Genomic DNA, 23,869 nt, shown 5'->3' with positions numbered 1-23,869 from the left:
TTCGGTTTATTGAAGAAACAAAACAAATATATAAACATAGAAAAAGTAATTTCATGAAAGTTACACGTGCAAAGAAAGATACCACAAAAGGGGAATTGGGCTATCTTTCTTCCCACCTGTTGTTTTGATAACTTCCATGAAATGGTGGCTTGTGGAGTTTAACATATATGAAGATTTCGCTATCTATGCACATTGGAATACGTATTTCTAGGCGAAAATCGCCTCGAAATCGGTCGTATCTGCGATGGCCGGGTTGAAGATGCATTCATGTGCCGCCGCCTCTCCAGTCTGGCCGTGTTTCGGCGCTCAGGACGCATTCACGCCAAAAAAACACATTGTCCTGCATGCGAATTGATAAACGGATGAAATGTGCTCACTCAAGCTCTTCGCCTTAGGTAAATTCTGTACTTTGTATAGCGCAAGTGTTTTCAGGCAGCTAAAAGTAACGTATACATATAAGGCCAGCGTGAAGACGAACTCCTTGAGCGCGGCGCGCTCTCCCTGGCCCGGGCTCCATCTAGGTGTGCTTGTGTGCGGCACGCTGTGCCTTGTGCCCTGGACCTTTTGGCTCCGGACCACGCGCAACATCTTTGGTGGAGATGCGAGGTCGATCCTCGCACCACAGAGCTTCACAGTTGACGTCAAGCCGGAGCCACCAAGGTGACTCAACCCGTCAAGTCAGGGAGCAACAATACCGCTCCTTTTGTGGTAATGGCACTGCTTCGCGACCCTGGTACGTTTTCTGGCACTGGCGGCACCGATATCGAGGATTGGCTGAGTCATCAGACTCATCATGCACTTACAACAGGCCGTATCCTACCCTTATGCTGACCAACAAAATCTTTTGAATAAATGGCACGGCAGGATTTTAGTATGAAATCGATGAAGAATAACTAATAAGTTGGAACATCCGCAAAGAGAGGCTGCGAGCACTGTTTAAAAGGCCGAAAGTTTGGCAGCCCACACCGCAAAAAAAAAAAAATAAAAAAAAAGATCAGCTTGCGTGTCGCGCCTAGTATTCGACGAAAAGTTATTTGGCCTACATCCATAACGTCCTGGCACTTAGCCACAAGGTCGACGCCTGCATGACTGAGACCAACCAGGTGAGCCAAGTGCTCAAAGGAGTTGCCATCGACGCTTTTCATTTGCTGGTCTGCAAAGATTCCCCTACTATCCACACCATCCGCAAAGGGTGTCGTAGATTTTGGAAGATAAAAAGCTCCTGCATTTCCCAGCAGTTTTTGCGACTTCCGAACACGGCAGCGACATCTTCCTGGGAGGAACCGCGACCATCACCTCCCCTTCCACTCTTTCTACGTCACGGTAACTAGATAACCCGTCAGGGAATGGAGGCCCTGGAACCTGTGACGCCGCCACCGACCACGTACGACAAACACCATACTGTTATCATGTCACTGATTCAGGCCTTCGTGAGGCAGCAGCTTCTCACCAATTCGATCTCTCTTCCGCAGTATGCGCCGTCAGCAGCCAAGCCATCTGTCTGCCTCCTCTCTGTTTTTCGGACGACCTCCTAATACCCTACATGTCACCGCAATCCGGGGGAATGGCGCACCACAAAGACAACTTATCTGCTTCAACTGTTCCCGGAAAGACGCCGTAGTGGAATGCTCCGGAAATTTAGAACACATAGGGTTCTTTATACGTGCACTGATATCGCACTGCACACGAGAGACTTGCTTTTTAACCTCGTAGAAAAGCGGCCGCACGGCCGAGGTTCGATCTCTCATCCTTGTGCCCACCATTCTAGCGCCCTAACCACTCCCCCACCACGGCAGGGTAACAGCGTCTGAGTGTATGACTCCAGCCTCGAACGAGCTTAGCAAGCCTGCCACCGGCGACAAATGTATTTAAGCGGAGGAACGTCAACTGCTTCTGTTACGTCATTATGCCGAGTATTTCATCTGTTCCAAGGCTGAATGCAAAGTCATGATGAGGAATTTTATTTTATGAGAACGAAAATTTACGCGGTGTAGCCCCTTCAGTAACCACGACAAGTGTATGTGCATCAAGCCTCAGTAACATTACCGCAATTTGAATGTTAACATCGCGCGCTGCAACACTGTCGAGTACTACACGGCACCCAACTCTTGAAGTGACGTTAGCGTCTACGGCAACCGATACGTTTCGTCACGGTCTGGTCCACATTTCACGCGCATAGTTCACGGCAAACGTTTAGGGTACTTGTGAGTTGCTGGGAAGAAAATTCTGATTGTCGTGCTGCCTAGTGGTCCAGTAGCCCAGTGTGAACACTAGCGGGTAGAGAATTCATGCCCCACACACTCGCAGGCATTTCAGCTTGTGAGACGCTTCTATGAAGGCACCAAATAAAGCATTTTGCGCATACCCAGCCCGTAAACTTCCACTGCCAACCATACGTACGTTTATGGCTAACATTAATATTGTTAGGGCGAAAAATGCCAAACTATAGCCAAAATGTAACGGGGGAGTACATTGAGGAAGCCGCAACAGTCCGCCATCAGGAACACACCACCAATACAAACTCAGACTAACTTCAGTGTCGTCGTTGTTCACCACAAAACACCAGCATGTCTTTGTCGTCTCGATACAGCATACCATAACAATAGGTAACATACAGTGAATTCCGTGTCGTTATCTTAATGCTTCAGAAATTAAGATCAAAACACGGAAAACAAACTCAAAATTCATTTTCGTTGGGGCTCTAGTAAATAAAGCACAGCCGTTTCATTCCAAAATTTGCTAATAAAAGTTAACAAAATCGCAAAAATTGGCGACAAACCGACGCTGGATGGAGCAGTGAAAAATATTCTGTGTTTTAACGATGACGACAGAGGTTGTTGCTCCCGGTATCTTTTACCGAAAGCTTTTACGAAGGCTGTAAGAGTCAGATTTTATTTCCGTTACCGCTCGTTCTACCGATGTAAGTGAGGATCGATGGCAGCGCGGCTTCGCTTGGATGTCCGCTTTTCTCTTGTTTGCCAGCTTATGTGGCAAGGGTCAAAGCCAAACGTACCCTGAAATCTGAAGCCAAACGTACCCTGCCTTGTCTTGTTACATCACACTATACCAGCAGTCAGACACGCAGAGAAATGGGAGTGAAGTTTCGGAACCAAGGCACGAACTGTTTCAGGCAAGTTTCACTTACCGCCTGACTCATAAAAAAAAAAAAAAGAAACACTCGCCCACTGTTTCAGATGTGCCAGGTCACGTCGCATCCGAACTCGCCAGAATATCGTGTTACCGGTGAAGAAAAAATTCGAACAAAAAATTACCTGAGTCAAAAATTGATAATTAAAACAAACCACAGACCAAAAAAACAGAGAAGAACAAGTTCAAGCGCAATAAATTTTGTTAGGAGGAACATGTCCAAAGAACGCAGCCAAAATCAGTAAGCAAAAGTGAGGCTTCGGAGTCATAAGCAAGCAATCCACAGGAGACCCATTGGAGGCGCCTATGCCTAACCGGAAGAGATAGAGGTGAGATATGGCAAAAGTCAAGGACCAGGTCGCAGTGAAGGGGGAGCACAGACTCCCTTGACAGAATGGTGGCGCAATGCAGTCGAGGTTTAGAAGTGCGCACTCATGGAGAAAAGATCGCCATTCTGCGCAGACATCACGTACGGCCGAAACCGCTGATCCTGTCTCGTCGGAAGCGTGATCGAATAAGTCCTCGAGAGCTTTACCGAAGCCGTTTGTGAACAACGGCTCCGCTTTTACCGCATCATCGTGCGGGCGCTGGAGTGAGAGACTAGCTATAGGACACCCGATACCAACGTCTGGCGTTGCTTCATTATTGAAAGGTTTCCCAACCAACTCTGGAACTCGGGAATACTCGTACTTCCCTCGACTAACATTTGTTTTTGTTGTTGTTGTCGCTGTTGTTGTTGTTGTTTTGTTTTTTGTTTTTGTTTTTTGACGATTGGAAGCTATATTACTGCGCCCGGCCGAGTGGAATCCCACGCCACTTGAAATAAGGGAAGAGTTCAGCTAGAGTTAATATCGCAAATTTTTTTGCCTTTCACTTCACAACAAACAGCCAGAGTTATGAACACAGCCAGCCGGTGATGAACGTCTAGACTATATTTACTGTTTCAACTCATATGATGCACACGTTTCATTAAAATGCTGTATAGACACGAAGCAAAAGTTTTAATTTGAGGTCTTTTAAACAAGCGGCTAACCTTGTTCAACCATATTTCTTTTCTACCGTGACAATATTCGTCACTTATTGCGCATTTATAACGCAACTACAAACGTTTAATGATATAATGTTAATGATACAACAGTTTTCGTGATTACAACGAATATGATCGGTCACTTTAGCTTCAAAAAAAGTGGAAGCAGCGAGTGACGCATCACCAAAAGCATCGTCGTCAGGCAGAAATTAGTTGGAGCTAGGACGCAGGTACACCCTGAAGATTTCCTTTCGTTCCCACTAAGAGCTACCGCTGTGCTTATGAGTTATGGCTGCGTGCTAACCACTTCCCGCTATCTAAGAGAGCGCCAAGTCACAGGGGTCCAGCTGATTTTCTTGGAACACATGACAGCTGGCAAATTCTCTAGAGCGCCCGTTCACCGACTCATCTGCTTTATTCGAGACATAGTCATCCGTGTACTGTGCTGCATGCATCAGCGTCTGGCACTCTAAATTACACCAAATTCCAAATATTCAAAGCATAAATAGGATAAAGAACAAAAAGTTCCAGGGTGCCGCCAGGAGAAGGTCATTAAGGAGCCATAACTTTATAACCTCTTGAAATCATTGCGATCTCTTGCCGGAGTTAGTTTTATTTTATTTTTTTCGGTTATTGATTTGAGAACAGGAAACTGTGATTCTGTTGGCTGGTGTGATGGTGGCGAAAACATATCCTGATACGCCGAAAAAATTGCCGAAGACGGATGGGGCTTTTAATCTACATCTCCAGTGCCGAGTGCAGTTGTCTTAAATATGATCGATATATCTGATTGACTAGCATCTGCCTCTTCTGCACTGTAAAACAAAGCTTAAAGTGATTGCCATATTCCTCTAGAATGCTGTGCGCGAACCTTTACGGTACATCAGCGACCAGAGCTGTAGCCGCAGGGCCAGCGGTCACGTTTGCTCACGTCCCTGTGGACGAGAACGAGAAACGGGAAGCCGCTCGCAATGGGATGAGGAGGAGGGACTCGGGAGAGTGCCAGAAAACCCGGGCCAAATGAGTCGCTGAAACATAGGGGAATGAGAGTGGAGGCCAGGAATGGCTCGGGGAAAGGGAGGTACAAGAAAGCGGCGACAAACGAGAGTGCAGGGTGCTGGAAAAGAGGGAACGAGATGGGGAAAGGGGAAAGCGGTCTTCCCGTCTGATGACAGCGCGCCCGTCTGATGGAGACAGTTTATGCGCCGCAACGTTCCGGGCGCCTGCCTCCCTCAGCCGGTGCGCTTAAACATGCGCTGGCAACGAACGGCGGCAGGGCAAAAGGGGGTGGCACAGTGGGGCTATAGAGGCTAGTGGGGCCGGATCCATCTCAATCTGCGACACCAGGCGTGAAAACGCATGGGACGTCACATTATCGCGCGCTGAAAGCATCGCCGCTTGGTAAGAATGTCACCGAGGTGAGCGGCTTTCTCGCTGACCGAAGGTTTGATCACCGTCTGATGCGTCTTGCTTTAAATGCGCTGCGCATTTTTTTTTATATTTACTGAAGCAGTTTGTCAGAATGGAGGGTTCTAGACACATGGCCACTGGGGTGCCCAGATTAGTCATCCTGCTTTGGTTTATTAAGTGATTATAGTCCGTTTGGTCGTGTTCGAGCAGCGCGTTCTTTCACGGGCGCCATGAGAGATCTATTCTCAACACCATGCTTCGAACGTTCCAAGGTAGATTTTTTTTAGTAATAACAGGATGACGGAAGGTACCGTGGGCGCAGAGCGTCATAGCTGAGAATCATGGTTCCTGATGTTTGCATCCACCACTGCGATCGAACACTATGTCGGTGTGCTTTTTTAAAAAGTCTTGTAGTCAATACTGCTGACTCCTGATCTGTGCAGCTTAATCCGCGCTGTACTTCGTTGCTGCGTGCCACTAGGCTAGCACAGAGAAGCTGAAAAATTCAGAGCTGTGGTCGAAAAATCCAGGCGCTATATGAATTGGCAAGAGGGAAGTTGGAGAGTCGCAATTACAGATAACTGCGTATAGAACATTCAACATGACGCGTACTTTGGTGTCCGGCCATACACAACTGAGAAAGAGAACACATGTGTGGCATGCCATCGTGGTCCCGCCGCAAAAGAAGACAGTCTCAGCACGCCTGCCAAGCACGCGCAGTTCGTTCTTCGTGGCAGGAGTACTGAATGCCCGCGGTCCGCTGTCCCGTTCCCGCCTGGCTCAGCGGGTGCTGTCAAATATATTTGTGGATACCCGACAACGAGTGTGTCTGTGGATCATCTCCACCAATTTGGTGACCCGAACGTGATGAACACGCAACTTTCTGGTTGATCTCCACACCATTGTTTCCTGCGCCGCAATGTTGATGGAAAAAACTACAGCAGGGACAAAGCGGTCCCAGTTGGTCCGAGGACAGAGCTGCATAGAATGCAAGTATATCCGGTCTGCCAAGCGATGCTGCGAAGAGATGGCGGATACCAGAAAGAAATAACATTTGCCGCAGATTGAACAAGAGGGAAAAGTGCGAGCTGGAAACGGTCAATTACCTGGCGTTGACGGTGGTCTTTTCCTGGCTCTTTGGTGCTGGTTGGATGAGGTTTTCGATCCATTACCAATGTTTCTGTCCATGCTGCTGTAAGGTGGTCCAATATACCCATTCGTTTTGATGTGCCACCGCACATCCAACCTATTGTACTAAAGATGGCATTAGGGACGCAACTGGCATGATCAGCGGATTACTACACGCAATCTTAATCCAGCAAACTATTTTATTGCGTATGCATTTAAGTTTATGTGCTACATTGTATACTTAACAGAACATATGACTTTATTCAATTCCTTTTTGTTGTGTTTATATTTTAGTGACGCACCCGCTGCTGCAGTTTTCGGGGAATGTCAATACGCAGCGCTCGAAACTTCCATGCCTGCGACTTAACTCGCGAAGCGAGAAACTAGAATGCTGATTTCGTTCACTGCTTCGAGTGATTCTTAGAATAATGTGGCCCGCTTCGGGACATATGTTGTAGGCAACCGACGCCATGGGGTAGTTTTATTTATGTTTTATCCCGCTAAAGTAAATGCTGTGTTAAACGATTCCTTTAATAATCTGTAGGTGGCGCTTAATGGGCATTTATGGAGCATGATAGCAACTGCTACCACCCCGTTTCAAAGGGGATGCTCCTACATTCCACCCATCCATCCATCTATGGAAAGGGTAAGCAGTGTATGCGCCGAGCACCTAGAGCTAAGCAAGAGTTCCAGTCAAAGAGCGAGTGTATGGGGAAAACAGGAATGCTGTGCGCCTATACGTACAAGCATCTCACTCTCAAATTATTTGCCTTAGTTTATTTCGAGATGAAAATACCTCAACAACCGTCAGCAAATTTCGCGTTACACGTTGGTAATGGTCCTCCGAATTTGTTTTTTTTTTTTTTTTTTTCACTGAGTCGTACAGAAGGTACTCTTTAGACCAATCATTTCGCATTTTGTCTTTTTCTCGCTCGCAGAAAGTACCAAGATCCCGGAGCACCAGCCAGAGCCACAATGCCGCCTGCTTCCGTTCTCGGGCTACCGGTCCAGGGACGGCACCCTGTACGCCCTAGGCACAACTAAGATCTGGTCGCGGCCGCCATCGCCCAGCAAAGGAGACAAAGGTGGTGGCGGTGGATCAAGAGACGACGAAGGCGGCGCCGTCTGGCGGGACTCGGCTTTACCGCAGAAACTGAGTGGCGACGCGTGGCGTATCGTGTGTGCCAGCGACCGCCATGTGGCGCTGTACGACGGCCTGCACGCACTTCTGCACGCACACCGGTCCTCGGCTTGGAGAAACGTCACTCTGGGACAGACGCGCAGCACCACGCCGGTAACCATGTACATCATCTGCGTGTAAACTCCGCCACGTACTCTCGGCAGCAGGAGTTTAAATCGGCATGCGAGTGCGCATAAAGAAACAAGGTTATTAAGGCGCAGTCACATAATTTAGCCGTCTGAAGTGTGTCAAGGGCAAGGCCCTCGCTGGCGTTCCTTAATTTTCCTCGCACACCTGACAGTGCCCCAGCGAGGACCTTGCCTGTGTCAAGTATGAAAGTATCGATATGCTTAATCTATTGGCAAGAGTACCACGAAAATGGGTCACTGATAGACGTACTTGGTTGGTAGATGCATTTAAGTCGACGTTTCAGCAGGAGCCCTGCTGTGTGTGTGTGTGTGTGTGTGTGTGTGTGTGTGTGTGTGTGTGTGTGTGTGTGTGTGTGTGTGTGTGTGTGTGTGTGTGTGTGTGTGTGTGTGTGTGTGTGTGTGTGTGTGTGTGTGTGTGTGTGTGTGTGTGTGTGTGTGTGTGTGTGTGTGTGTGTGTGTGTGTGTGTGTGTGTGTGTGTGTGTGTGTGTGTGTGTGTGTGTGTGTGTGTGTGTGTGTGTGTGTGTGTGTGTGTGTGTGTGTGTGTGTGTGTGTGTGTGTGTGTGTGTGTGTGTGTGTGTGTGTGTGTGTGTGTGTGTGTGTGTGTGTGTGTGTGTGTGTGTGTGTGTGTGTGTGTGTGTGTGTGTGTGTGTGTGTGTGTGTGTGTGTGTGTGTGTGTGTGTGTGTGTGTGTGTGTGTGTGTGTGTGTGTGTGTGTGTGTGTGTGTGTGTGTGTGTGTGTGTGTGTGTGTGTGTGTGTGTGTGTGTGTGTGTGTGTGTGTGTGTGTGTGTGTGTGTGTGTGTGTGTGTGTGTGTGTGTGTGTGTGTGTGTGTGTGTGTGTGTGTGTGTGTGTGTGTGTGTGTGTGTGTGTGTGCTTCGTATGAGAAATGCAGGGCTGCTGCCGAAACGTCGACCTAAAAGTAAAACCTAGCAGTATGAAGCCTCTTTTACGTGTGCATACATCTAGCAACCAAGTACAGTCTTGGTCAAAAGTCCTTAATCCAAAGGTATTTCGCCGCAGCCGCAAAATTATGCCGCCACGCAACCATTAATTGCCAAAACCCATTCAAACTGCTGTTATAACGAACGGAAACTGTCTCATAGCATTTCACGGCCTTTTAATCTTTAATGGGGCCGTGACGGCTTCACTTTGTGGTTGAGACAAAGGTTCTTTAGCTTCAGGACTTTTGACCAAGACTGTACATATATATATATATATATATATATATATATATATATATATATATATATATATATATATATATATATATATATATATATATATATATTGTAGGGGTGTGTTTATTCGGTGAACCCAGATGATTCCAGCCGCTCAGGGGAGACTCGCAGCGAAGCGTCAGGCGTGGCGAAAGAGCAAGGCAGCGAACAACTTCTTCGTCCTTGAGAGCGGCAGCACGCGACGCATGTCAGTGGTTATATCGATGAAGATTACCACACTACAGTTTCCCCCCGGGCAGAGAAGGAGCCATCCTGGCGACTCATGGTGCCGAAAGGACAGACGGATCGTAGTAGGGCTTGATTCGGTCCACATGAACTATTTCGCGTCCACGGCGACGCAAGTCCGCAGATGGCGTAACGGGCTCAACTACGTAGTTCACAGGAGATGTTTTTTGAAGGACTCGGTATGGACCGTGATACCGAGCAAGAAGCTTCTTTGACAGGCCGGCGGTTGTGGCAGGAACCCAGAGCCACACCAGGGAGTTGGGCGCATATGAAGGCGCCTCACCAGTGTCACGATGGTGTTTTTGTTGCCATTGATTTTCCTTTGTGAGCGAACGAGCGAGCTGACGGCATTCTTCTGCATACTGGGCGGCGTCCGAGAGTGGCGTCGATTCAGAAACATCAGGGCGGTAGGGAAAAAGCGCGTCCATTGTGCAGGTTGGCTCGCGCCCGTAAAGAAGAAAAAAGGGAGAGAATCCAGTGGTGGTCTGTATCGCAGTGTTGTACGCGTAGGTTACGAAAAGAAGAACGTGGTCCCAGTTGGAATGAGCGTCGTTGACGTACATGGCCAGCATGTCACTCAGAGTACGGTTGAAGCGTTCTGTCAGGCCATTCGTCTGAGGGTGGTAAGAAGTAGCGGTGCGATGAATGATGCGACATTCTTTCAGTAGGGCCTCGAGAGCGTCGCACAAGAAAACGCGTCCGCGGTCACTGAGCAGTTCCTTCGGAGTCCCGTGGCGAAGAATCAAGTTGTTGAGAATGAACAAAGCAACGTCTTTTGCAGAGGCAGAGGGTAACGGTGATGTTTCAGTGTAGCGAGTCAGATGGTCTACTGCCACAATAATCCACCGGTTTCCAGCAGGAGTAGTCGGAAGAGGGCCATAGAGATCTATGCCAACGCGGTCAAACGGACGAGCAGGGCAGGGTAACGGCTGCAACGAAACAGAGGACTTCTGAGGAGTTTTTCGGCGTTGACAAGATTCGCAAGCGCGCACGAAATGTCTTACGAAGCGGTACATTCCACGCCAGTAAAATCGCAGACGTAGGCGTGTGTAGGTTTTCAATACGCCACCGTGAGCACATTGTGGGTCACCATGGTACGCAGCACAAATGTCGGCGCGGAGATGACGCGGGATGACTAGAAGCCACTTCGGTCCATCAAGCAAATAATTGCGGCGATAGAGAAGACCGTCACGAATGGAGAAGTGGTGTGCTTGGCGGACGAGCGCTTTGGAGGAATGACCGGGAGTAGGACTTGAGAGAAAATTCAAAAGTGCATTGATCCAGGGGTCATTCCGCTGCTCGGTAGCCATGTCGATAGTTGTAAGAGTCGACATATCGTAGGCACAGACGTGGTCAGACGAATTATCTCTAGGCAATGGCGAGCGGGAAAGAGCATCCGCGTCCGTATGCTTCAGCCCTGATCGATAAATGACATGAATGTCAAACTCCTGGAGACGAAGAGCCCAGCGAGCAAGGCGACCGGATGGGTCTTTCAGAGAGGCAAGCCAGCACAAAGCGTGGTGATCGGTCACAACGTAAAACGGTCGACCATACACATAAAGACGAAATTTTCCGATAGCCCAAATAATGGCCAAACATTCCCTTTCTGTGACTGAATAATTAGATTCTGCCTTTGTCAATGTTCGGCTGGCGTATGCCACAACATACTCGCTGTAACCAGGCTTACGTTGGGTAAGGACGGCACCAAGCCCAATACCGCTGGCATCAGTGTGGATCTCCGTAGGCGCAGCCGGATCAAAGTGGCGTAGAATGGGCGGCGAAACCAAAAGGCGGCGTAAAGTGTCAAAGGCTTTATCGCAGGCTGGAGTCCAGGCGGAAAGGTCGGAGCTGCCGGCAAGGAGCTGGGTCAGAGGAGCGATGATAGAGGCGAAGTTCAAGATGAAACGTCGAAAGTAGGAGCAGAGGCCGATAAAGCTCCGAAGCTGCTTCAGGGAGGTTGGCTTCGGGAACTCTGCAACTGCGCGAAGTTTGGTGGGGTCGGGAAGAATGCCGTCCTTAGAAACTACGTGGCCTAAAATTGTGAGTTTTCGAGCGGCAAAGTGGCACTTCTTCAAATTCAACTGAAGCCCAGCGCCGGCGAGACACGTGAGGACATCCTTTAGGCGGAGAAGGTGAGAAGAAAAGTCGGCAGAAAAAACTACGATGTCGTCCAGATAACAAAGACAGGTCTGCCACTTGAGTCCACGAAGAACAGTGTCCATCAGGCGCTCGAAAGTAGCCGGGGCATTGCAGAGGCCAAAGGGCATAACGTTGAACTCGTATAATCCATCCGGTGTTATAAAGGCAGTTTTCGAGCGGTCATTATCAGCCATCGGTACCTGCCAGTAGCCGGAGCGCAAATCCAAAGAGGAGAAATACTCGGCTCCCTGTAAACAGTCCAAGGCGTCGTCGATTCGCGGCAAAGGATAGACATCTTTGCGCGTGATTTTGTTAAGCCTACGGTAATCGACGCAAAACCGGATGGAACCATCTTTCTTGGTGACCAAAACAACCGGAGAAGCCCATGGACTGTTAGATGGCTGTATGACGCCCCGGCGAAGCATGTCGTCCACGTTGTCAGCAATGACTTGGCGCTCAGAGGCCGACACGCGATAAGGACGCTGTCGTAAAGGTGCGTTTGTACCAGTGTCGATTGCGTGCGTAACGACAGACGTGCGACCCAGAGCAGTGTGAGGAAGGTCGAAGGCAGAAGTGAAGTTCTGTAGAAGAGCAGCGAGTTGATCGCGTTGTGCGGGTGGGAGATCTGCGTCAATAGCTTGTTGAAGAACATCGGGTGGTGTCGAAGCGGTCGCTGTATCGCAAGAGCTGAGCACATTAACGTCTAATGAAGTAGGCGTTGCAGGAAGAGTATTTACAAGCGCGGGATCAAGTTCTTCAATACGACCGAGACACTCGCCGCGTAGCAGGACGGACGGGCACGAAAATGGATTTGAGACGTACATTGCACTAAGGCCATCTTCGAACTTGAGGACCGCAAATGGAAGCAGGAGGCAGGGATGGCGTGAAGCGGCGTCGGAAGGTGTGAAGAAGACAGTCGAACTAATAACGCTTTCACAGGAGAGTGGAACGAGGGCAGCAGAAAATGGAGGAATGTCTGTGTCACTGGCGACGAGGAGTTTTGCAGGCCGGGTAGGGACGTCACACAAGACGGTATCACAAAGAGGTAAAAAGGAAACTTCCGCGCGGGCGCAGTCAATAACGGCATGATGATTGGAAAGGAAATCGTAGCCCAGGATGATGTCGTGTGAGCAGCGAGACAGTACAATAAACTCGATGGTGTATAAGACGTCTTCGATGAGAACACGGGCCGTGCACGCCGCTGAGGGATGAATGCGCTGTGATGAGGCGGTGCGAAGCGAAAAGTCGGAAAGTGCGGTGGTCACCTTACGAAGACGACGGCAAAGAGCTTCACTGATGACTGATACGGCAGCGCCCGTGTCGACTAGAGCGAGTACTGCGACGCCGTCGACAAACACTTGAATTACGTTAGTGGGAGAACACCGAGGACTTGAAGAGTTCGAACCAAGCGCAGTTCTTGCCCCGGGAACTGCGACTGTTAGTTTCCCTCAACGGTGCCGGTAGAACGTCGGAGTGGGGACGGGGAACGGCGACGAGGGGAAGGTGATCGGCGAGCTGTGTACGTTTGATTGTCACGAGATACAAATTCGGAACTGGGCGGATTTCTCGGCGAGGGCTGGTCTGTATTGTAGGAGTAGTTCCATAGTTCAGGTCGAGAAGGTGGAAGGCGTTGGCGGCAAAGGCGTGCGACATGGCCCGGCAGCCCGCAAGAGTAGCAGATTGGTCGGTTGTCCGCGGTACGCCAAGGGTTCGTAGGGCGTTGGCGTACCCTTGGAATAGGGACATGGAATGCAGACCCAGGCAAAGGCGAAGGAAGGTTGGAAGGAGCGGCCTGGTAGGAAAGAGATGCTGATGGCATGAGCGGCCTGGCCGCAACTTGGGCGTAAGTCAGTGGTGCCGTTACTTGCGCTGGCACGGGGCTGGGCGGCAGCACAGGGCTGGGCGGGAGCATGGAGCTGGGAGGAAGAACGTCAGCGATGTGATCTTGAACGGCACGCCGTATGGTAGGGGCCAAAGACGGAGCCATGTCAGGAACAAGGCGGCCACTATCCTGTAACTGAGGGACCAGCGATAGCTGGCGGGCGACCTCTTCTCGAACGAAGGCTTTGATTTGCTGAAGTAAAGGGCTGTCCTCTGATGGGGTAGAACCGCCCAGCGCAAGTGTAGAGATGGCGTCGTCTCTAACACCGGACCGCCGGGTAGAAGCGCGCTTCTTACGAAGCACGTCGTAGCTCTGGCAAAGCTTGATCACGTCACTCACCGTGGCAGGATTTTTTACCCAGAGCATTTGGCACGCGTCGTCAGAGATGCCTTTCATGATGTTCTCGATCTTATCCGCTTCAGTCATTAGCGGATCGACACGCTTGCATAGGTCCACGATGTCCTCTATATAACTAGTGAACGACTCATCGACTTGCTGAGTGCGCTCACGCAAGCGTTGTTCTGCCCGGAGCTTGCGAACTGCAGGGCGGCCGAACACTTCTGCAAAATTCTTTTTAAATGCAGACCAAGATGGCAGGTCTGCCTCATGGTTGCGAAACCAGAGGTTCGCCACGTCAGTCAGATAAAAGATTACATTGCTTAGCTTGATAGCGTCGTCCCATCTGTTGTAGCTACTGACGCGCTCATATGCCGCCAACCAATCGTCGACGTCCTGGTCGGCTGTGCCACTGAAGAAGCACGGATCACGCTGCCGTAGAGCTCCAGAACACAGCACGGTGGTTGGGAGGGGCGACGATGTCGTGGCAGTGTCATCCGGCATGCTGGAAGCAGAGGGTAACGTGCGGCTTCTTAGTTCCAGGGTGGACGGGAACGTACCCAGCAGCACCTGCACCAATTGTAGGGGTGTGTTTATTCGGTGAACCCAGATGATTCCAGCCGCTCAGGGGAGACTCGCAGCGAAGCGTCAGGCGTGGCGAAAGAGCAAGGCAGCGAACAACTTCTTCGTCCTTGAGAGCGGCAGCACGCGACGCATGTCAGTGGTTATATCGATGAAGATTACCACACTACAATATATATATATATATATATATATATATATATATATATATATATATATATATATATATATATATATATATATATATATATATATATATAACGGGTTCGCGAGCCATGGTTTCGCCCGGCGATGGCAAATCCAGTCTCTTATAAACACCGGTTTCGGATAAACATAAAAGCACTTAATAAAAAGAAACATCAGGCGCTACTGCGCTGAGAACATGCTGTTCATGCGCGCGACAACAGAACACCGAAGCGGGAAAAATGTCAAGGCTTTACCGCGGTGGGACAAGCGCACTGCAGAGCAAACAGGGCGAGCAATAGGGACAAAGCGCCAACGGCGGCACAAGAAACATTGCTCCTCGCGTTACAGCACGCGAATACGCCTAGGCCGTTTCTGCAGGCACTTCCCTCCTCATGTCGCCGATCTTCTTTCCGTAGTCCGTGCACACCCCGCTGGCCCATGACGCTCGCTGGCTGCCTCACGCTGGCCTCTCCGCCGGGGCAAAAAGCGCCGCGCCTTGCTTCCGATGCGCTTATCTACCCTCGTCTTTCGCCGCTAACATCATGCCCCCAAGATTCTCTGCTCGCTCATGCGCACTCGCGCTGCCCGCGCAAGCACAATACAAATAGGAAAACGTGCGCGCGGTTTGAAACTACAGGGGCTGCGGAGCCCCACAATATATATATTTCAGCACATGCGTACCTCAAAATCTTGATGACGATGATGATGAGAAGCGCATTAAAGGACGAAATCGAAAGAGTGTCATAGCACACGATGTTCTTTACACTATGTACATGTGGTAGCCAAATACCCATCTTCCTACTCAGCATTCACTCTAAATTGCCTAGCGCCGGACGAGGTAGGCTTATACCCATTGCATCACCCATGGGTACGTGGCGGCACAGGTCTCGACGCCCATCCCTCCTGCATGTGAAAATGACCACAAACGTCTGCTGGTGATAGTGCATAAGTCCATAACAAGTTTAGCGATTTCGCCATTGCCACTTTTTTCCTAGGAAGCAAGCATTTTCAATGGGCTTGGTGTTTGAATATGAGTTCATGTTCTGACACTGCAAAAGGAGGGAAAACATCTCGACCGTGACCCTGATTGAAGTTTTAACTTTGCCTTGATTTTAACTAAAGTTGGCGATTTTTAACTTTTGCGGCGATGAGTCCTGAAACTCGCGGCTTTCTTAACGTCATAATGCTTTACGAGAACGGATCTTGCAAGTGCGGTTGGTTTCACGAATGGCGTCGACTGCACAGACAGCACAACCACTGGACACAGCTCTCGCAAGGTTTGCCTTGCATCACAATGCCTACATGATTCTTGCCAAACGATTACCATTTTTTTATTTCCAAATATGAAAGCATTACTGAAGAAACGATTTAATTAAGCTTGAGTTATATATATATATATATATATATATATATATATATATATATATATATATATATATATATATATATATATATATATATATATATATATATATATATATATATATATATATATATATATATATACTGCTGAAACATAATGTCACGTCTTTCTCCTCGTGATTGCGGCAAGTAGATGACTCAGGTGGCATTCGGAATTCGAACTCACGCATATTCTACTATGTTGACAGCGTATTGTATTATCGCAGAAATAATATTCAAGATTATTCGTGCTTATTATTACTATGCCAGTAGCCGCACTTCACCTATGTTGAATTTTAAGAAAAAAACGTTCACAGTTACGCTTACTTATGAGCCATGCGCTAAGGAACCGATTTGCAACTAAAAGTGGCGAGGCAAAAACAGAGGCATATCACCCTGATTTCAAAGTGCATGTTCCTCATGTTCGTAATAGTGTTCACGTATTGCATGCTAAGTGGCACATTAAACGTGTGTAACCTTACACAGTGGCTCAACGTTTGGTGCAGGTTCCAGCCGCCATATGGTGCACCCCAGACGAAGTTCAGATTCTCAACCTCAAGACTGGCACCCTCACCAGGTTCCTCGGTGACGGCCGCATTAACGTGACCGAGTCATCGAGGCTTCCAGTGCTGCCCACGAAGAAGTCTCACACCCATACCTGGTACCACAGGGACCAAGTGTACGTGATCTCCGACAGGTACCACAACGGCTCCGCGGTGCTTAACAACACCACCGTCCTCTGGAAAGCTTCGGGGCTGACCGCGTTAAAGAACTGGAAGGTGGCGTCGCAGTGGACTCAGGGAGTTGCCGGCTATCCGGCATCATTGGCCAAGTCTTACTCCTGGACAGGCGGCGAGGACCTTTGGCTCTGGAGAGAGCTCGGCACAGAGTGCGAACTATGGAGGTTCAATGTGACTGCGCAGTCCTGGCACAAGCTTAATAACGAACACGTCTCGGGACACGGTCAGCCGCTACTCGCTTGGTCTCGAAAGATCGATGACGTGCCCTGTTTGCTGTTTGCAGACGCTGCTTGCAACCACACGCCTTACACTTACTGTCTGACGCGCCGCGAAGTCGCAGGCCCAACGACTGGGAGCCCTCCAACAGTGACAATGAAGACGACTTCAGGTACTGTCTCGCAGGTGGCAGCGACAGACACTGGTAACTCTACCACGACTCCGCGTGACGTCACTCCTGCTGGAACGAGCACGACGCCGAACGCCACATCATCGACCACATCGTATGTCCTGACGACGCCCATAAGGACAACGGTCGTCTCGACAACCGGTACTTCCTCAAGCACGTCGCCCGTGACTGTGGCGACCATTCCTGCAAGCAAGGCGATCGGCGGGGACTCCACATACACGGTCGTAGACTCCGACCAGTCTAAGTGGCACCAACGCAACTCCGGAATATTTGGGTCAATAATTTTCTTTGGAACCTCGATCACGATATTCACCATCGTAGGAGTCGTCTGGTGCATACGGCACTGCGTGCACTTCCCCAAGGAAGCGCTTTTGCTCAGGGACCCGCCGTCGGTACGATACACCGCTATTCCCGACACGATCGCGTGAATGCGCTTTCTCGGAGTTGTATAACGTCTATAGGCGACTTGGAGAGTCTCGTGAAGCCTGTCGTCAAAGGTCTTTCCTGTACAAAAGTGACTGCCTTTACATTCTTCAATCTCAAGAGAAGGGAAATTTACGAGACGGATAGAAGAGCGCAGGCCAAACTATACTATACTTCCACTATATTGAACCAATCTGTACCCAACTTCAGGAAAGAAGCGACTCCGTGAATGCGCACAATCATTGCATCGTGACAATGGAATGTAAGCGAGAAAACGCTAAGCCTGATGTCGCCTTTCTACGTCCGCCCTCGTCTTCAAACCCATCGAAGTTTCTTTTTTTTATTATTTTTATTAGAGAAATTTATCTTGCCGGAGACGGAGCTAACGCAGACGTGGGCCGCTTTACCGAACGCTTCCTGCGCACGCGCACTGACAGGGGTGAGGGTTATCATGGCCACTGTGCTTGCGCAGGAGAGGTCCGGTAAACCACTATACGTCTAGGTGAGTAGTCTCCTGCAGGCTAAATCTATCTATTATAGACGAGATCTTGCGGTTCAGGTGTTGAGCCCTTAAGTGTCTTGTGCGCACACGTGAAAAATCACCAGCGAAAAAGTCGGCACCTGAAAGTGACACGAAGAACTTCGCGTCCCTTCTATATATCATTGTTTTTCTTTCTGTAGGCGAATCTATTTAGGCGTACGCCAATGGGCCAAGGGAAATCATTTGTTTCATCCTGCAAATGGTCTTGAGAAACCTAGGAATATGTCAAAAGACGTCCTGTGGCAAAAAATTAAGCATTCGATGTTTTCTTCTCTCTCGACCAAACGTGGTCGATCTGAAGGTCGAATGAGCGATCAACAAAAGCCGTCACCGTGCTTTGTATTTTCCTAATCTCTGGAGCCTGTTCTTCGCGCTAACCATTATTCGTTTTCTCTTCTTGTGGCATGCGTTCACTTCGCGCTCATTTTTTCCATATTATTTTGCCCTCTCAGTCGCAGTTATCGATCACAGTAACGTGACTTTAAAAAGTTGTTCGAAATCTATTGTACGGGAATCACTCAAGCCTATAAAGAAAGGTGACAGCTTGGGATATCTTTTTCTTTATTTTCACACACTCCGCAGCTCAGCAATATTTTCAAGTCAAACTGCTCTTAATGACGTTCACGCATCTTGGTCCGGAAAGCCATATTACAAAACCTGTTGAACCGGCCACACACACAAAGAAAAACTTGCGTGTTCCTGAGATGTGAGGTGGCTCTTGAATGATAGCTAATGGCAAAGCCAATATATGAAACCATCAAGTCACCAATATTCTACGAATTATTAGCTGAACCTGTTCTTATAGTCATGGTTCGTGTCTTCAGAAGAGCAGGCGCCAAGGTTGCGAGATACTTGACATATCTCTATACATATTTTTGATGTGCGATATAGGAAGCTCTACAGTACTTCAGCGCCTGCAGTGCTTTCATATCACTTCACGTCGAAGGGGTGATAGTCCACAGCTGAAAGCGCATTTGTTTGGAACTTGCGCCTCACTTCACAGCAGAGGCTTATACGTCACGGCCACTAAGGCACCACTAGGCGTGTGGATGAACTATTTCTTCATCTCTCACGTTCCAGGAGTTTTCAAAAAACAAGAGGTTACAGATAACTGCTTCGTATACTGATTGTTCAAGCCAAGTGCACCAATGTGATGGTTTTTCTGTGATCAGCTCCAAGTGAAACCTTTGCTCATGGCCGTATTTGCACATTTCAGCGGAATGTCTTCAGACGAATCTTAGGTTTTGTGCTTTAGCGTCGTTACATACCGTATGAGTCACAATAACCTCATACAGATTTCTCATACTAAACTCGTACAAATCTCATTATACTCATATATTTCTCATATGATGAATGAGATTTGTATGAGATTATATGAGATTTGTATAAGTTTTGTACGAGTTTAGTGTGAGAATTTGTATGATGTTATTGTGACTCAGAGGGTTTTTTCACTAGGGAAAGGGTCCTCTTTTTTCCCTGTTTTTTTTTTTTCTGTGAATTTAAAAGAAGCAACCATGGCACGCAGGTGCACAAATCTAAAGAGGAGTTTAAGAACAGAGATAGATCATTGTTAAAATATGTGTTCGCCCAGGTCTCGTAAATATCGTTCCAACAGTACGCGTGCCAGGTGCATAACATGCGCAACGCACAGATATAAGTGATACGACGGCGGTCAGATGATTGTGCAATCATGACGAAAGTTGTATAAGGTGCTATCGCCATAATTTACATATGTCTAAACCCCCCCGCCCCCCTCCCTTCTTCACACTCTCAAAGCATATTGCGCAATTTGTAGTCATATGAAAGGTCTATTTACCTATAAAGACGTTCAGGAAGCGCCTATACAAAAGGAAACGGTCAGTTCACACATGAGAACGGATAATCTTATTAATTCTACAAGAATGTTTAGGGTCTTTTTATGGTTAATGTACTTAGAGAGAAAACCTGTTGAGAAAATCAAGAAAATGATTGCTACTCAGTGTACTCATCGAGTGATGATTGGATTAACGCTTACCATGTGTTACCCTTTAACTTTGGAGCTACGTGTACGTACAGTCTTTGTCAAAAGTGTAGAGCCCAGGGGGTCTGCTTCTGAGCCACTTCGTGCGGCTTATAAAGCATTTCCAGTGTTCCAAATTTCTTGATATTAAGAATATTTTTTACCCTACCCTCTCCAATGGGAAGGACCTCCACTAACGCTAAATGAGCACCACTACATGGCTCAGAAGACGACCCCCTGGGCTCTACTTTTGACAAAGGCTGTAGATATTTACCACGTACATCGTGTTCAATATTAAATAGTGTGCCGTTACAAAAGTTTGAATTTTATTTATTTTTCTAATCACATAATTTAACACGCTGAAAGGATTCACAGCGGCCTATGCCACTGAAATGCAGAACGTGAAATCGCCAAAGGACCATCGCCAAATCACATTATCTGGTACCATATCCTCTTCCTGCTATATTTCTTGATGTTATAAACCCTTCCGGAACGATTTGTCCTTGCCCAAGTAGTATATTCTGTAGACAAGTACAGAAAATGTCCTGTACAAACTGAGCGTAAAACTGTACATATCAATGATGAACTTAGCCTTCAATGTATGTATGCGTCAAAGTGTTATGCTACGCTTCCCGACTTGCCGCTCGTAACTTAAGTGATGAGTTTGCTTGTAATTTACTACGCTGCAGCCGAGCTGCTCTCTCAGCCAAGTGTTTTGTGCATCAGTTGCTTTGCCTGTAGTCATTGCTGCTTGTTTGAATTCGGCCATGTAAGCTTCCATAAGAAATGTGCAGAGACATCGAAGAGATCGAACTAGAGGACAGACACATCACAAATATAATCGTCGATAAAACTGCAGACAAAGCTTATCATAGCGTAAGCTTTCAGCGTAAAGGAAGTATGTGCGTGTGCCAGTGCAGTGGCTGGCACATGTTTTCGTTAGGTGAAGGGCTACCATTACTACGGTCTTTCTTTTCCCTTTCGGTCATTGCTCTCTTTGAGCTCTACGCGATCAACGCGTAGCGTTCAGGAGTTTTGTGTAGCGCCTGTGACGCATGACTTGATGTGGTCTTCAAACAGTGCCAATTCTCAACTCAGTGTTCATGTCTCCATGCGTAGTCTGCTGTTGTGTGCCTAAGAGGTCGACACTATGTTTTTGTGTACGTAAAAATATGTACCTGTCCACGTGTCCAGCGTGTCGCAAGTTGCAGTTGTGCGTTGATATTTGACTTAAAATTTCCCGACGATACCAAGAGAGTTCATATGTCTATCCCTCTTCAGATATGAGTTATTATACATGTGTAATAAATGCCCAGATTTGTGCATTTGTTCCAGTGCATAAGCTTTGAAAGCTGTTTGTCCTTGGGAAAAATAGTGCGAAATCGGTCAAGAGAGACAAATGAGCCGTGCACTTCCGGTGATGAGCTGAAGTGAAGATCTGAAAACAAAGAACGGAAAAAGCCTTCCAACCACTTTCTGCCATCAAATCGTTAAAAGGCTAATTTCAGAACTGTTCCGAACAACATTAATCACGTATAAATATTAAAAGCGCGAGAGCTCGCATACCTTCGGCATATCAGAAATAAATATTATCGGTTACGCTTCACGTGAATGATATCATTTTGCAGCATCGGTTGGGACTTCCGGCGTCTTATATGTACTTTTTTTTTTTTTCAGGTTTAGTCATTATATCAAAATATATCTCAAAGTAAAAAGAGCTGACAGGAGGCAGTCAGTTTTGATCCTGTGTAAGCTTCTGTCGTAGTCCGAGATACCAATCAGGCAGCGGTGCAATTCCTCGAAAACTGAACATGACTGTTCGTTAATGAATGCATGAAACGTTGTCTGTTCCCGCCAACGAAAACAGAATATTCCAATGAAATGATGTTCAGACATAGAGTAAGAGGACGATTTTATTTCGGAATACGATTAAAGGGACAGAACACTGGCCAAAATATGTCATGAGATTATGATGGAGATGAAAAGATCTTCCCTCATATAGTACAGATCGAGCACTACAGTATCAAAGAGAAGATGCTTTACAATTTTCATTTACCATTGAAAATCGCATAAAAACAACAGAGGCGCTATGTAGCGGAGAAACCCTAGTACTTTGAGTGTAGCCTCCCACGTGACTACATGTCTGCAAAATATCGCTGATTTTCGTAACTGCACATTTTTCTTTTCTCTTCTGAGGGTGCTTGGCATAATTTAATATATTTTGCGCTCTCTCCAGTGCGTCCTTAAATAAAAACCACTCCTGCTTTCATTCATTCATTCATTCATTCATTCATTCATTCATTCATTCATTCATTCATTCATAAACCTTTACTCATGAGGAGCAACGTGAGAAGTATGCTTTCAGGTTTTGCCACTAGATGGCGCCACAGTGTTTGCAATTTAGTGAATGAAGCAATGACAGTTCCCACTAAAGTTTTCGTCGACGAGGGCGTACGTTATTGTGCCGTAACAGCATTGAGTGTGAAACTGAAAAGGACGTCACACTACGCAAAAAATGTCGATTACTGTCTGGCGAGTGAAAGTTACGATATATTTGTTTTCGGTACGTCTTTTTTGTCGACCACCAGTCATCACGGTCACTGCTCATGGTTTCCAGCATCGGACTACATAAAAACGGGCGCAAACATTGATCGAAAAATTACAGGTAAAAATTTTCTAGCGCGTTTCTAACAAAACCGTTATGGAATCGAACATTTTAGACATCAATCTTTCCACTGCGGCGAAAAAGAAAATCGAGACCTAAATTCCAGTGTTCTGTCCATTTAAGCTCTATATTAAAATAATTATGTCAGAAAACTTCCGCAAGTGTGCTATGCGTTGCGCCCGAGAGATTCCCTATTTAAGATTATGGTGCAAATTCAGTTTACTTCCCTTTATTCACTTTACAAATTCGCTTTACTTGGAAACATGAAAATCGGATTACGCTAAGTATAAGGTCCTTGTGGTGAAGTGTCCTGTTGCTTCATGAGAAAAAAAGAACGAGAAAATCCGCTAAGGAATTTACAACCGTGTCCCTTGAAAGGTTTCATCACTTTGCACCCATCCAAATGCCAAGTACACTTTGTCAAAGCAAACCACAGGAATGTATAAAGCTGGTTTTTAACGACCTCGACGTGCAACGCAGCAGTTAATGAGCGACTATTGACGTTCGCATAGAATCGGCCAACTATCTCCCGTCACACAAACTTCGATCACCAGCTTGGGAGTGCTAAATTTGATCCTTTTATACACATGCAACAATATTGCATGAAGCGTTCTTCACAGAAGCGGCATCCATCTTGGCCGCCTTCCATGTCAAATGCTCGCCTCCAAAAAGAGCGCGTTTGTAATCCTAAATAAAGATTAATTCCGAGTTTCCGTCATTGTGTTCCTGCTTTCTAAAAACGTAAACTCCAGAAAATACACCGGTAATGACCGGAATTATTTACTATCAGCGGTTTACTCCATGCCGATGTATTTCCGAGGCCCAGAATGCAAAAAGTGAAGCTGCGAACCATGATACTGCTTTTGGGGCAAGTCTGCGATCGCGTTAGGATGGATGCGTGCTCGAGAGATTTAACCGAAAGTTCCTAACAAGCTCAAAAGTGCTCGCGGTCCATCAGAGCATGATGTGTAAGATGATCTGCGGCCGGACTATAGTCCATCCTTAGTTTGAGGGGATTTATCTGCTATAGACGAACGTGGCATTCTGACCTCGATTAGATCCTAGA

General features: G+C 47.5%; 2 protein-coding genes across 2 annotated transcripts in view; one reads left to right on the top strand and one right to left on the bottom strand.

The window, feature by feature from the left end:
• Positions 1-15,087, bottom strand: part of LOC146172814 (neuropeptides capa receptor-like) — a 354,353-nt gene extending 339,266 nt beyond the window's left edge. Inside the window, exon 1 of the mRNA XM_084584401.1 lies at positions 14,980-15,087. The gene's annotated coding sequence lies outside the window, so the exon portion shown is untranslated. The remainder of the gene's footprint in view (positions 1-14,979) is intronic.
• Positions 1-17,603, top strand: part of LOC146172813 (uncharacterized) — a 30,644-nt gene extending 13,041 nt beyond the window's left edge. The window contains exons 2-5 of the mRNA XM_084584400.1: positions 522-660; positions 1,067-1,323; positions 7,651-8,006; positions 16,536-17,603. Of these exons, the coding sequence (XP_084440526.1) occupies positions 522-660; positions 1,067-1,323; positions 7,651-8,006; positions 16,536-17,603 (1,820 nt within the window). The remainder of the gene's footprint in view (positions 1-521; positions 661-1,066; positions 1,324-7,650; positions 8,007-16,535) is intronic.
• The last annotated feature ends 6,266 nt before the right edge of the window (positions 17,604-23,869 follow it).

This window comes from Amblyomma maculatum, chromosome 11 (assembly GCF_055883805.1).
Source record: "Amblyomma maculatum isolate TAMU_Amacu chromosome 11, ASM5588380v1, whole genome shotgun sequence".
Taxonomy (NCBI): domain Eukaryota; kingdom Metazoa; phylum Arthropoda; class Arachnida; order Ixodida; family Ixodidae; genus Amblyomma; species Amblyomma maculatum.
This window is presented reverse-complemented; position numbering and strand designations above follow the sequence as displayed.